Source organism: Rutilus rutilus (assembly GCF_951802725.1).
Source record: "Rutilus rutilus genome assembly, chromosome: 2".
Classification (NCBI taxonomy): Eukaryota; Metazoa; Chordata; class Actinopteri; order Cypriniformes; family Leuciscidae; genus Rutilus; species Rutilus rutilus.
The window spans coordinates 56,161,507-56,175,555 of NC_140210.1; the positions used below are offsets into that span (position 1 = coordinate 56,161,507).

The window sequence follows — 14,049 nt, forward strand, 5'->3', positions numbered from 1 at the left end:
TGAACGCCACCACAATGTCGTAAATACGAGTGGGAAGCTCGGGAGTTTCTGTTAGCCCCGATCTTTATGAGTTGTGTGCGTGTCAGTGAGAAACATGGCAGAATACCACAATACTTAAAGCTATTTAGCAGTGATATTGTCAGGAAGTTAATTGTCTGCACATGCAATATATGATAGCATTATATTATAACTACAATATGTAACAATAAAGTTTACAGTGGCTTCATGAACTAAAACTATAAAAAATCATAAAACATCTGATGCACATTCCTTGTTCTTCATGTTCTAGAAGTAAAGTTTAAGAACCATGCTGTATTTTTGTGTAATTAATTAAGAGAAAGTACATCACCATCTTATTCCAATGAAAGTGACTTGATCGCACATGACGTCGTAAACACGACTTCCCACATCGTAAATAGGAACTTCCCAGGAGGACTTGAACTCACCATAACTACAGTAATTATTTATTATAGTATTATTAAAGGTGCAGTACGGAAGATTTTGAGTAAAAATTAACAAAAATGTATTACTTCCATGCCTTACACTAATTCACAATGGTCACCTTATAATAATAATTCATAATTAGAGGTGTCAGTTTGGATTATGCAGGGAAAATGACTGTTTTATGTATTATGTCATTCATCTTTTGCATGTTCATGTCACTTTTGTAAAAAAAAATATATATATGTAACTTCCCTGTTCAGATTACATTTTCAGATGTGCGTTTTTCTGTCAGTATGTCTTGACATCGGATATCACTATAATCTCAGAAAACAACCACAATACACATTTAAAAAAAAAAAAAAAAAAACACTGCAAGGATCATGACATTGCATGTTTCACACAGAGATGGCGATAGAGAGGACAAAGCTCCCTAGTGCACCTTTAATAACACTAATAATATTTTAGATTTCAGTGCTTCACAAGGTTTTGTTGAAATCATTTTCAGAGTCTCGCTGTGGGACGTCTGTTATCCGGGACGGGTATCTTGGGCAAAAGACGATCACTTTCCGCTGTGAATATGATGAGAAGTTTAAAACACACACCAAAGTTTTCTACAGACTGAACGAGGATCCTGTCCATGTTCTGAACAGCTCACGATCATCACGATCATCTGAGGAGAAGTTCAGTCTGTCTGACAGTCATGAAGATCATTTTACTGTGACCATTAGAGATATTTCTGCAGCGGACGGTGGAGTTTATTTATGTGGAGTGGAGAGAGACGGATCACATCAATCAAGTACTCACATAACCTTCATTAAAGAGATTCGGCTGAATGTTTCTGGTGAGTTTAGTTTCTTTTAACTAAAGAATCCTTACAGATCTAAATAAGGAATGTAAATCCCTCCTGACTTTTAATGATGTAATAAATCAACATATAAATCTAATTTTGCAGGTAAAATCACTTCTGTCCAGGTTGAGGCCTACTCCAGTAAATCAGTCTTCATCACGTGTAAATTTCCACTAGAATTCAAAGGAAACAAGAAGTTTATCCAGAAAGATTCACCACAGAAGATCTTCGTTGATGAACAGAATCAGTGGGATCATCATGGTAAAGTGCACATGTTTGATGATTCCAGTGAAGGACGTCTGAAGGTTTTCATCAGTAATTTAACCGCGGCTGATGAAGCGACGTACAGATGTGGAGTGAATATCTCTGATCATGATCTGTTCACTGAGATTACACTGACAGTAAATCAAGGTAAAGAGCTTCTGGGAGGACCTTCATTTTAGAGACTTAAAATAAGAAACATAGCTATTTTTATATTGTATATTTTTCATTGTTTTTGTGTGTATAGTTGATCATTTTCCTGCATCAAGCAAAGCATCTGCTATTATTGGTGAAAGTGTGAAACTCACCTGCAATTTCCCCGAGAAACACAACGAGACCTTCACACACATCTGCAAAGAGAACAAGGAGAAGATCTGTGAAAGCATCAGTTCATCAGAGAAGAAACGCTTTGAGTTTTCTGCCGGTCCAGCAGGAGTTTTCACAGTGAGCATCAGTAATGTGAGCGTGAGAGATGCTGGAGTTTACTGGTGTGGAGCCGAAACCAGAGACACACATCTGACTTCTGTCTCGCTCACCAATCAACATCAACTCACTCCAACTAGTACGTGCAGTGACCATAAATCAAATAACATATGCATATATGACAGCATATAAATACTTCTCCTTTTCTTTGACTATTAGTACCTCCAGTGGTCAGACGTGAAGGAGATTCATCTGAGATCAAATGCCCTTATGATGGAAACCATTCAACAGAAGTAAAGCATCTTTGTAAAGGAAAGTGTTTCACTGAAGATGCTCAAAATATCATTCAATCCGATGAAGCCCATGTTAATAAACCAAAGATTTCAGTAAAGGACGACACTAAACTCAATCTCTTCACTGTGACCTTGAGTGACCTGAGAGCAGAGGATGCTGGGATATACTGGTGTGCAGTGGAAGAAGCGTTTAACCTTCCCATTGAGCTCATGATCGTCCTGAAAGATGGTGAGAGTGTTTTCTGGGGATCATCTCAATGTTTTCTGTCATCATCCTCATGTGTTTGTTCTCTCCAGCGCTCTTCACTCATGAAGCGTCTGTCGGAGGATCGGTGTCCATCAGCTGTAAGAACGTCAGGACTCAAACACAGAGGCTTTTCTGCAGAGGAGATCAGCCCAACATCTGTGTCCGAGACGGAGTTCGAGTTTCGTCCAATACGAGAACAAACGGCCGATTCTCTCTGACGGACGAAACCTCAGCTGGAGTCTTTACTGTGAACATCAGCAGTCTGAAAGTAGAGGATTCTGGGAAATACTGGTGCGCAGAGGAGACTTCTGGGTCATTCGTATTAACTGAAGTTCATCTGAATGTGACTCAAGGTAAAACATCTTTCAGCACAATGGTGACCACAAAAACTCAGACATACCAGAAAACCTTTTAAATTCCAAAATAGTAGAAAATGAAACACTAACAAATCTCTCCCAATATTAATATTGAGCAAAACACATTAAATAACTCTTAATTTTAACATACTCTCCTTTAACAGTCAGAAGCAAAGCATGCTGGGAACTAGAAATATGTTGTAACTCATTCCATGAATGTGTGTTTATGGGGCTGTTTATGTAAGGATGATAAAAAAATGATGTCATACTCATACATTGCATGTCATTGAATAAGTTGATACAAGTTAAAATATACTTAAAATGGTCCATAAAAAGGAGAAAGCTAAAATACACTTATAAGTTGTAGATCAGTAATCCATTGCTCTTTGGGTAAAAGAGGCTAAAGAGATTAATTAGATAAAAAGACAAGACAATCTGTGTTTAAAATGCTGTTTTATTGTATAATATTTAAATTACAATATGTTTGCTTGTTTACATAAGTTTCACTTTAAGTACCAGTTTGTGATTGATCGCTAATGCCTTGTTCAGTAAGGATCTGTTAACGATTAATAATGCCTCGTTCAGCCTGTGTACGGAGCGCGCGGCTGACGTTCGTCCATTATAACATTGGACTGGACAGAAGCTGATCGCGTCCGTGTTTTATTGTCCATTTCCTCTTTTACAGGTATGAACGAGGGTTGTATTGTGTTTGAATGATTTATAGATGTGTTTAGTAATGTAAGGAACATGCGGGAAGTAAACATTAGTGATTGTAATGATTCATGTGCATTTAGCAGTCCGAAGTGTTGCTCTTGTGTAGTCCGCGTGCTAGCTGTGTACTGTAGCACATGTTTTAGCACGTGAATCGAGGTTAAAGCGTGACGGTAATGGAACACCGCAGCCATTTTCTCCGTGCGTATTTGTTTTAGATCATACGGATAAGAGGCGTAACATTTGGAGGCACCGCTGGGATAGTGTGCAGTGTGGTTCAGCGTCTACAACAGATGTCCCCCTGCCGTCACACATCCCTTTTAAACAACCCAGAACATCAGAAAGCAGGTGGCGAATCAGCGATAGTGGGATTCCGATTGTCTTGGGCAGCTTGCATGTAATCTGAGGTATTTCTGCATACCAGGAGAGCTGCTATTACTACCCAAAGATTGAAAGGTACCACTTCACTGCTAGCACACACACTCAGTTGGGAAGATGGAGTCGACAGGGTTAGAGGAGTTACAGCTTGAAGTAATAAGGGCATTGTGTCTGTTGCCCCGGGAAAGTTTGGTGGAGCTGTGTGACTATCTAATCATTGCCGGAGCAGAGTTTGAACATGTTACCAACAAGGGCCGAACTGCTCTCATCACACTGATTTCAAACCATATACAGAGAGAAGAGCTAGAAGAGCTTGAGGATAAAGGTATGGCTGACTTACTCCATCTTCAAGACAAAATTTCTGAGCTCCAGATAGCTGGTAAAGCTGGCACATCAAAACAAGTAGGCGAGCAACAGGACGGGGAGGAGGAAAAAATATTGGAGGGAATTAAGGCCTTGCAGCTTGCAGAAACAAAATGAGAACAATAAGCCAGAGACAAAAGTAATTAAAAGCGTTACCCCTCCCAGACAGTCACCACAGAGTGTAGTCCACAGTCCTGCACCTCACCCATGGCACAAGGACTTTAAGATAGCTGGTCAAATCGGTGAGCCCGGTCAGAAAGATAAGCTGACTTTTTCAAGCTTAGCACGTCAAATTGAACATGGCTTAAGCAAGGGGTTTCCCGAACTTGAGATAGTAGATGCAGTCATAAGAGCGATATCCCCAGGCATGCAACTCCGCAGCTATTTAGAAGGCAAAACCAACCTGACCTTACCCACACTGAGGCGAATACTGCGATGTCATTATCAAGAGAAAAGTGCAACCGACCTTTATAAGCAGTTGACCTCAGAAGTGCAGGGCATCAAAGAAACCCCACAGAACTTCTTTATTCGCACTTTCGACCTGAGACAAAAAATTTTGTTCGCTTCGCAGGAATCTGAGTCAGGTCTCCAATATGACCCTGGGTTAGTGCAGAAGATGTTTCTTCACACTGTGTTGACTGGCCTGCAGAATGACAACATCAGGCGGGATCTTCAGCCTTATTTGGAGCAAGCTGACATCTCTGATGAACTGTTGCTTGAACGAGTGAATACAGCATGTGCTTATGAAACCGAGAGGCAGAACAAGAAAAAACTGTCAGGACAACAAAGACCTGTTACCATTCATTCAGTTCAGTCCAGCGATGCTCCTGCTGAAAAGAATGAAAACCCACCAACTCAACAAAAGTCTAAAGTTTCCCCAGCTTTTCTCTCCCAGCTTGAGGAAATTAAATCTGAAATGGCTCTGTTGAAAGACCTTAAAGCTGAAGTGTCTCACATTAGGGAGTCCATGCAACAGCCCCAGCACATGCCTAGACAACCACCGCCAGCAGGGGGGGCCGATGGCGCATCAGGACTACAATTCTCAGGTCAGCAGGTGCAGGACCCGGCACAGGGATACTGGTTTAATGTGGGCCCAAGACACCGAGGAGGAACTGCTCAGTATCAGCAAAGGTTTGCCCCACAGCCCAGCTTCCCCCCATCAAATCGTGGTCAAAGGAGAAAATGTTTTGGTTGTCAACAGAGTGGAGCCGAAGATTATTGCATGCACTGTTACAGGTGTGGCAGTAGCGAGCACTTTCTGGCTGGTTGTCGAGCAAGGGGACAGAGACAGTTTGGAGATGAGTCTTTGACCCCCTGAGGTCGGCGGTATCGCCGGCGATACCAGCTCGCTTTTTTTTATCAGTGTAAAAGAAACTCAGAAATACTCTGTTGACTTTGATTTTCCATAGGAGTTTCATACATCAATCGATTCTGTTAAATGTGTATTATTTTTGTGTATACTCACAATAAAAACACTGCAAAAAATGCTTTTCTTACTTAGTATTTTTGTGTTGTTTCCAGTCCAAAAATCTAAAAATTCTTAAATCAAGAAGCATTTACTAGAGAAGTAAAACTACATAAGAAATTCTATTTTGTTTTCAGATAAACAGAAAGTATCTTAAGTGATTTTTGCTTAAAACAAGCTAAATTATCTGCCAGTGCAGTAAGGAAAATAATCTTGTTTTAAGATTATGTTTTTATTAAGTTTTTTTGAATTAAGTTTTTTTTTCTTACTGCACTGGCAGATAATTTAGCTTGTTTTAAGCAAAAATTACTTAAGTTACGTACTGTTTATCTGAAAACAAAAAATAATTTCTTATGTAGTTTTACTTCTCTAGTAAATACTTCTTGATTTAAGAATTTTTAGATTTTTGGACTGGAAACAACACAAAAATACTAAGTAAGAACAGCATTTTTTGCAGTGAACAAAGTGTGGTGCTTTTTGCCAAATAAAGAAAAATAAACACGAAGCTAGGTTCTGCCTTCTCTCTGTCCGTGTAGTCCATTCTGAAACGCGTCCGAAAATGAATCATAACTCAGCGAATACTTCTCACACAGGCATGTGAGTTATGTCTTTATGAAGCTTGAAATCTCTTCTTTTAAATGAAGTAATTTATATAAAACACAAATGTTTTCAACTCATGTAATCCGCTTGAAAGCAAGGAGAGGTACCGTTTTTCCTTCTCCCTTCATTATCTCTAAATGAGCTGCGGCCGCCCCGCCCCCGGCGCGATTCACATGTAAATAGTTTAGGTGATCTAGTATGCATCGCATACGCCCCCCGATCAATGCCATAAAAACACCATTTCTTCATCAGACTCACTGATAGTTCATCGCGTTTTGAGTATGGCACGCTTCTCCGGTAATAAAGACGCCCTTCAGATGATTCTGGACAGCGCCGGGTTGTTTCCTCAGAGGAAGATTGTAACAGACGACGAACGGCAGCATATTGAAGAGCGAATTCCGCCGAGGACACAATTTCGGAGTAAGTTTTACTTTAAAGTCTTTTGTCTTTTATTTTTCGTGTTCGCATTTATGAGGAAAAAAACAATATTACGTGACAGTTCTCCATTATGGACGCGAGCGCTCTAAGCACTAAAAGACTTTCAAACATTCACAGAGACCTCAAAACAGAAAGTACAAATCCTTTCTTTAAAACGAATTTCGTTTTGTATCAATTGTATCTTAATTTTAATAATTTTTTCATTAACAAATTTACTGGATTTAAAGTAAATATAGGCTAGCAATCACAACATAAGGTCTGAACTGGAGATCATCATGAACCCGTAGCCTACTCGCCTCACATGTCTAAAATTTTTTAAATATATTTACAGAAAGCTGGTTCTAAACAAAACCATCCAAAAAAAAAAAAAAACTATGTAGCCTAATAAATGTGCATTTCTCCGGTGCGTTCACTAGCCTACTGCGAAGATCGCGAGTCAATCATCAACTTCATCTTTGCCAGAAGTTAAATTTAAATCGCGTGTGTGAATGAATTATGTTGTTTTAGCAAACTGTATTGCTATACTGAGATGAGTAAAAATCAACTGAAATATGTTTAAATAAAATGTAGGCTATTTGTATAAGCAACATATTAAACGGCAAATTAACAGTATGCACTAATATTTCATGAAAACAACGTTACAGTCAGGCGAAATATGAAAGACAACATTTTGTTTAGATTTGGGTACAGTTTTTACTGTAGAATATACTGCCACATCAAATAAGCTTTTGTTTAGCAATTTCTATATATAAAATAGCCTACTATTTTTGTCAAAAATAAAGTCATCAACTAAGATGTTAGCTGTTCCAATGTTGGCTATATTCAAAGTAATGAATACATAGATAAAATGTAGGCCTATAATCTTTTTTTTTTTACAAAGAAAGAGTACACTTGAAATATTGTTGAAATTGTAATTATTGTTGTTGTAACCTTTTTAACTTTGAAATATGTATGATAAAATGTATACTTTAGTTTTTACAAAGAAAGATTACACTTGAATTGTTGTTGTAATTGTAACCTTTTTAATAAAAAAATATATTTACAAGGTAGATGTAAACAAACTATTAAAAGGTAAATATAAGCCTTTTCTTTAAATAATTTTTATTGTGTTTTATTAGTGACAAATTTGGGGAGAGGATAAATATTCCAAAACTGAAAATACAGTATGAGAATTAACTGCACAATTACTAGACATGTTTTCCTTGGCTATTATAGGCCAAATTGCAAGCACAATATGTGGAAAAATAAAAAAGAATTGAGATGCTTCCAACTGTTGCTCTTGCATTCTTGTGGCTCAGTGACTCACCTGAATGAATGGCTAATTAAGTATGCGGGCCCCATTGTCTCCTGAGGTGTGAACCACTACATATGCATTATCTGTGACGCCCACTCCGCATATGGCCTTTCCAAACAGAAAGTGCTTTGCAAAATTCAAATCAATGTATTGTGTTATGTGAATGATTAGGCAGGGTGATTTTCACATCATTTTGAAGAAAAAACACTAGGCAATGACATCTATTAGACAAAAGTCTTATTGGCACATATTTAGTATGTGTTTTATGGCCTTATTTCAGAAACTTTAGTTTTTAGTTTTTTCAATAACCACGCATAAACATTATTCTCTCAAAAATGCAGACATGTACATTCTTGTTGCTCACATATTATGGTAGCCCTGTTTGTGCTAAATAGTGTGTAATTTTTTTTTGCCATTAATATGTTTATAAGCAACTGAAAAAAGCACAAATGTCAGGGCATGTCAGAACATCTCAAGGACCCCAAAAACACCTCAGACCCCAGAGGGTTAAATGGGGGAAGGTCACTCGCACGGGACAGGGAGTGACCAGTAACGCAGCAATGTCCCAGCAATGTGTGAATTCGGGACAGGGGGGTAAAGGACTAATTCTGAAGCAATGTGTATCCTGTAAGGAAATGCTTTACTGTTCAACGCCATGTCAAGTTGATAATTGTACAGCACACAAAAGAGAATGTCAAGCACTCGCATGTATGACTACAAACACCACTCCGAAGAAGGACAAAAGGGCTAAAAGGGCGCCATTGGTAGGGGGAAAGCACATGGTTGATTGCTTCATCCAAGGCCAAAGTGTTCAGGCTTTGTGGGACTCAGGCTCCCAAGTGACCATAATTGATGAGCGATGGAAAGAAACGCACCTGCCAGACACAAGATTAAGAGACATAACAGAAATTCTGGATATAACACAGACTTTTGACATACAGGCAGCAAATGGGGAGAGTATGCCATACACAGGTTGGGTCGAGGTAACTTTTAGGTTAGCTTCAGGGGCTGCATCCAACACAGAAGTTATTGTCCCCACACTTGTAATGAAGGGTGGTAAGCTTGTTCAACCTATCATTGGGTCTAATGTGATTAGGATTATTATAGACAGTGAACTGAAACAGTCAAACACTACTGACAGGGAAGGGTTAAGTAGAACAGTAAGAGCAGCCTTTCCAGGTCGAGCAGCGGCTTTTGTAAAGCAGGTAACTGCAGTTGTAGAGCAAGTTAGCACCACCCCAGGGGATGAGTATATAGTTAAGACAAAAAGGGAGAGGATTAACATACCAAAACGCACATCAGTCAGAGTTGAGTGTCATGTAAATATGGATTCCCCACATGAAGACAACATATTTCTCTTTGAGCCGGATGTGAACCCCCGCTGGACAGAAGGACTCGAACTATGTGACATGCTTGTAAAAGTGGATAAGGGCAGCAAAAAACCCTCTATTACTGTAAGCGTGCAGACCATTACAGATCATGACATGATGTTAGCAGGGAAAACTGTAATGGGGACTGTCCAGCAGGTCCAAGCAGTCTACCCTGCCTCCATACTAGAGGGGTCCCGCCCTCCACCTTCAGCTACAACAAATCACATCAGAGCTGAAAAGGATCAGACTACAGGCAATGTTTGGGATCCACCTGTGGATCTGGGCCACCTCAGTGAGCCAGAACGTGAGGTAGTTAATAAGATGTTACGAGAGGAGTGTGCCTCCTTTTCAAGAACAGAGGATGATATCGGTTGTATAGAAAAACTTCAACTCAGCATCTCCCTGAAAGACACCGAGCCTGTCGCAAAAGCATACCTCTCTGTGCCTAAGCCACTTTACCGTGAAATGAAGGACTACTTGAATGACCTCATCGCTCAGGGTTGGGTGGAGAAGTCTAACTCACCGTACGCATCACCAGTCGTGTGCGTTCGAAAAAAGGATGGGAGTCTCCGACTGTGTATAGACTTTCGTGAAGTGAACAGAAAGACCCTCCCTGACCGCCAACCTATCCCCAGAGTGCAAGATATAATGGATGGCCTGGGAGGAAACTCGTGGTTCTCTCTTTTGGATCAAGGGAAAGCGTACCATCAGGGCTTTATGGCGAAGGAGAGCAGACCCATAACCGCTTTCGTCACACCATGGGGTCTCTATGAGTGGATCAGAATCCCCTTTGGCCTAATGAATGCTCCAGCCGCCTTTCAGCGCTGTATGGAAGAATGCTTGGAGGGGCTGAGGGATGAGATCTGTATCCCATATTTAGACGACACTCTGGTCTTCAGTAGAACCTTCGAGGATCACGTTGAAAATGTGAGGACAGTGCTACAGCGGCTACGGCAGCACGGGATAAAGTTAAAACCAAGTAAGTGTGAAGTGTTCAAGCGTGAGGTCCGCTACTTGGGGCGCATTGTGTCTGCTAAGGGCAGTAAGATGGATCCAGCTGATACTGCGGCTGTTAGGGCTTTAAAGGAGAAGAGGCCACGGACTGTGGGAGAATTGAGAGCAGTCATGTGGCTACTGAGTTATTATAGACAGTATATTAGGGACTTCTCCCGCATCGCCAACCCTCTTTACGCCCTAATGGAATTAGACCCTGGCCCAGATAAGCAGAAGGACCGGAACACCAGGACAAAAAGAGTGAAAGGAAAGTTTAAAGGGACACCATCACACAAGCCAATCACATGGACTGAAAAACATCAACACATATTGGAGGGATTGATTGACTGTCTGGTTGAGCCGCCAATACTTGGGTTTCCAGACTTCAACAAATCGTTCATCCTACACACAGACGCTTCACAGCAAGGCCTGGGTGCAGTGCTATATCAAGAGCAGGAGGGGAAGCTTTGTGTAATAGCCTATGCATCTCGCACACTGACCAAAGCAGAAAAAAACTACCATCTGCATTCAGGGAAACTTGAATTTCTGGCTTTGAAGTGGGCCGTTACAGAGCGTTTCCGAGACTACCTAATCAGCTCATCTTGCACTGTATACACGGACAACAACCCACTAACCTACGTGTTATCGACGGCCAAGCTGAACGCAACAGGACAGAGGTGGGTTGCTGAATTAGCAGACTTCGACATAACAATAAAATATCGCCCGGGCAGAGAGAACTGTGATGCTGATGGCCTTTCAAGAATGCCCTGTGACATAGAAACAATGATTGAAGAATGTTCAGAGGAAATGTCCTCCCCTTCTGTGCAAACTACAGTACAAGCTGTGGAAATGAGTGTTTCACACTCTGTTTGGTCCATTATGGCTACTGGTTGTGCGGAAACGGATGAAGACATGATTACGCCCCTTTCAAGAGCAGCTCTCTGTCAAGCTCAAAAAGATGATAAAGATATTGGCCCCATCATCGCCTGTAAACAGTCAAATGAAAGACCTGTAGGAAAGCAGTTAAAGTCATTCGGTGCAGGGAGCAGGTGTCTCCTCCGAGACTGGGAGAAACTTAGCTTTGATGGAGTTGGAATACTTCATAGAAAGACTGCAACCAGGACACAACTTGTTCTCCCTGAAATATACAAGTCAACAGTTATGAGACAGCTCCACAATGATATGGGACACCAAGGTGTGGAACGCACAACATCACTTGTTCGGGATCGCTTCTTCTGGCCACACATGCAGAGAGAGATTGAACACTATGTCACTCAAAACTGTACCTGCCTTAAACAGAAAAAACCCTGTCGAGAAACAAGAGCTCCACTCACACCGATTCTCACCACTCAGCCATTCGAGCTTGTATCTATTGACTTTCTGCATCTAGACAAGTGTAAAGGTGGATATGAATACATATTGGTAATCATAGATCATTACACACGCTTTGCAGAAGCCTACCCCACCACATCGAAATCTGCCAAAACTGTAGCTGATAAGATTTTTAATGATTATGCGTTGAAGTTTGGGTTCCCCCTGAGGATCCATCATGATCAGGGAGGCGAATTCGAAAACCAGTTGTTTGCACAGCTGAAGAAGAACTGTGGTGTGATGGGCTCAAGAACAACACCGTACCACCCACAAGGTAATGGGCAGGTGGAGCGCCTGAACAGAACACTACTGCAAATGCTGAGAACGCTCACAGAGAGGCAGAAGTCAGATTGGAGAGAGTCATTGCCCAAGCTTATCTACGCATACAACAGCACTCGATGTGAAGTCAGAGGTTTCTCCCCCTTCTACCTCCTGTTTGGAAGATCACCGAGATTACCTGTGGACTTATTATTTGGCTTGACACCAGAGGCTGGGACTGCTGATCATCAGGAGTATATGAGAAGGTGGAAAGAACAGATGCAAGAGGCTTATGAGATCACAACGGCAAATGCAAAAAAATTTGCTGAAAAGAGTAAGAGAAATTATGACAGCAAAGTGAGGAGTTCTGTATTGCACGAGGGTGACCGGGTTCTCGTCAGGAATTTGACACCCAGGGGCGGAACAGGGAAGCTCCGAAATCACTGGGAGGATTGCATTCACAAAGTTATCCGTCAGGTGGAAAAAGACATGCCCATATATGAAGTAATATCAGAACAAGGCAAAGCGAGAGGACGTAGGATGCTGCATCGTAACCTGCTGTTGCCGTGTGACCATTTGCCACTGGAAATACAATTGAAACCAGCTAAAGCAAAAAGACAAATCACAGCATGGACCCGCAAAGGAAGGGAGCAACAACACCAAGAAGTAGACGTTGAGGATAGTGATGAAGATGACTATGGATACTATCCGCCCATGGATCAGCCTCTCCCTGTGATACAGCCCGAAGTAGACACAGACAGTCAGGATGCTGACAAGGAAGTTGAACAACTTTCGCAGGATACTGAGCCTCAGCAACAGGACCTTTGCCAGCTGGAGCAAGATAGTGGAGATACACTGACAGAGAGGGGCACATCAGGACAACAGGAGATTATTGCTCAAAAGGACACTGCTCTGGAGGAGGGAACGTCCGTAGTGCAGTCACCTGTTCAAAGTGGAACTCACTGTAGACATGAACAGCGATATCAGCGACCAGTCAGGGAGAGACGGCCTCCAAGAGTCTTATAGTCACATATGACCAGTTGGGCAATCCTGGGTGTTACAGCACTGGACTCACAAGTAACACCATGCAGTGGTACCCACCAGCACCTTATAGAGCAATGCAAGCGGCAAGTGCATGGATGACTCCAGTACAGCGCTTCGGCTACCAGCCTGTTGTTGTACCAGGGTACTGAATGTGGAACCCACACACACCACACATTCACTATACACTCATGGATGGACTGTGTAACAATCTGAGTGTTAATACTTACCCATTTGAACATTCATCATACACTCATGGATGGACTGTGTAACAATCTGAGTGTTAATACTTACCCATTTGAACATTCATCATACACTCATGGATGGACTGTGTAACAATCTGAGTGTTAATACTTACCCATTTGAACATACATAATACACTCATTGATGGACTGTTGAACAATCTGAGTGTTAATACTTACCCATTTGAACATACATCATACACTCATTGATGGACTGTTGAACAATCTGAGAGTTAACACACTTAACCACATGAACATACATCATACACTCATTGATGGACTGTTGAACGTACTGAGTGTTATCAATACACAGACATTCATTCTTCACTCAGTGATGGACTGATGGACAAGCCGAGTGCTAATATATACACTACACACACTCCTGGACTTTTGAATAAGCTGAGTGCTTGTATATGAACTGTTACAAAGGTGATCTGGTGACATAATATGTAAGGTTTAACTGCCTTCATCATTACCTATCTGTTGGTTGGGATGTCGAGGACGACATCTGTGTTGAAGGGGAGTATGTAAGGATGATAAAAAAATGATGTCATACTCATACATTGCATGTCATTGAATAAGTTGATACAAGTTAAAATATACTTAAAATGGTCCATAAAAAGGAGAAAGCTAAAATACACTTATAAGTTGTAG

The 14,049-nt window shown here is 41.1% G+C and overlaps 2 protein-coding genes across 8 annotated transcripts in view; one reads left to right on the top strand and one right to left on the bottom strand.

The window, feature by feature from the left end:
• LOC311286415 (uncharacterized protein) overlaps window positions 1-14,049 on the bottom strand; it is a 120,286-nt gene that overhangs the window by 95,100 nt on the left and 11,137 nt on the right. The window lies entirely within an intron of this gene.
• LOC311286325 (polymeric immunoglobulin receptor-like) overlaps window positions 1-14,049 on the top strand; it is a 127,228-nt gene that overhangs the window by 695 nt on the left and 112,484 nt on the right. For all 7 annotated transcript variants that reach the window (XM_084402483.1, XM_084402485.1, XM_084402484.1 and 4 more), the window contains exons 3-7: window positions 950-1,285; window positions 1,397-1,702; window positions 1,800-2,114; window positions 2,195-2,497; window positions 2,566-2,868. In XM_084402483.1, the coding sequence (XP_084258609.1) occupies window positions 950-1,285; window positions 1,397-1,702; window positions 1,800-2,114; window positions 2,195-2,497; window positions 2,566-2,868 (1,563 nt within the window). The remainder of the gene's footprint in view (window positions 1-949; window positions 1,286-1,396; window positions 1,703-1,799; window positions 2,115-2,194; window positions 2,498-2,565; window positions 2,869-14,049) is intronic.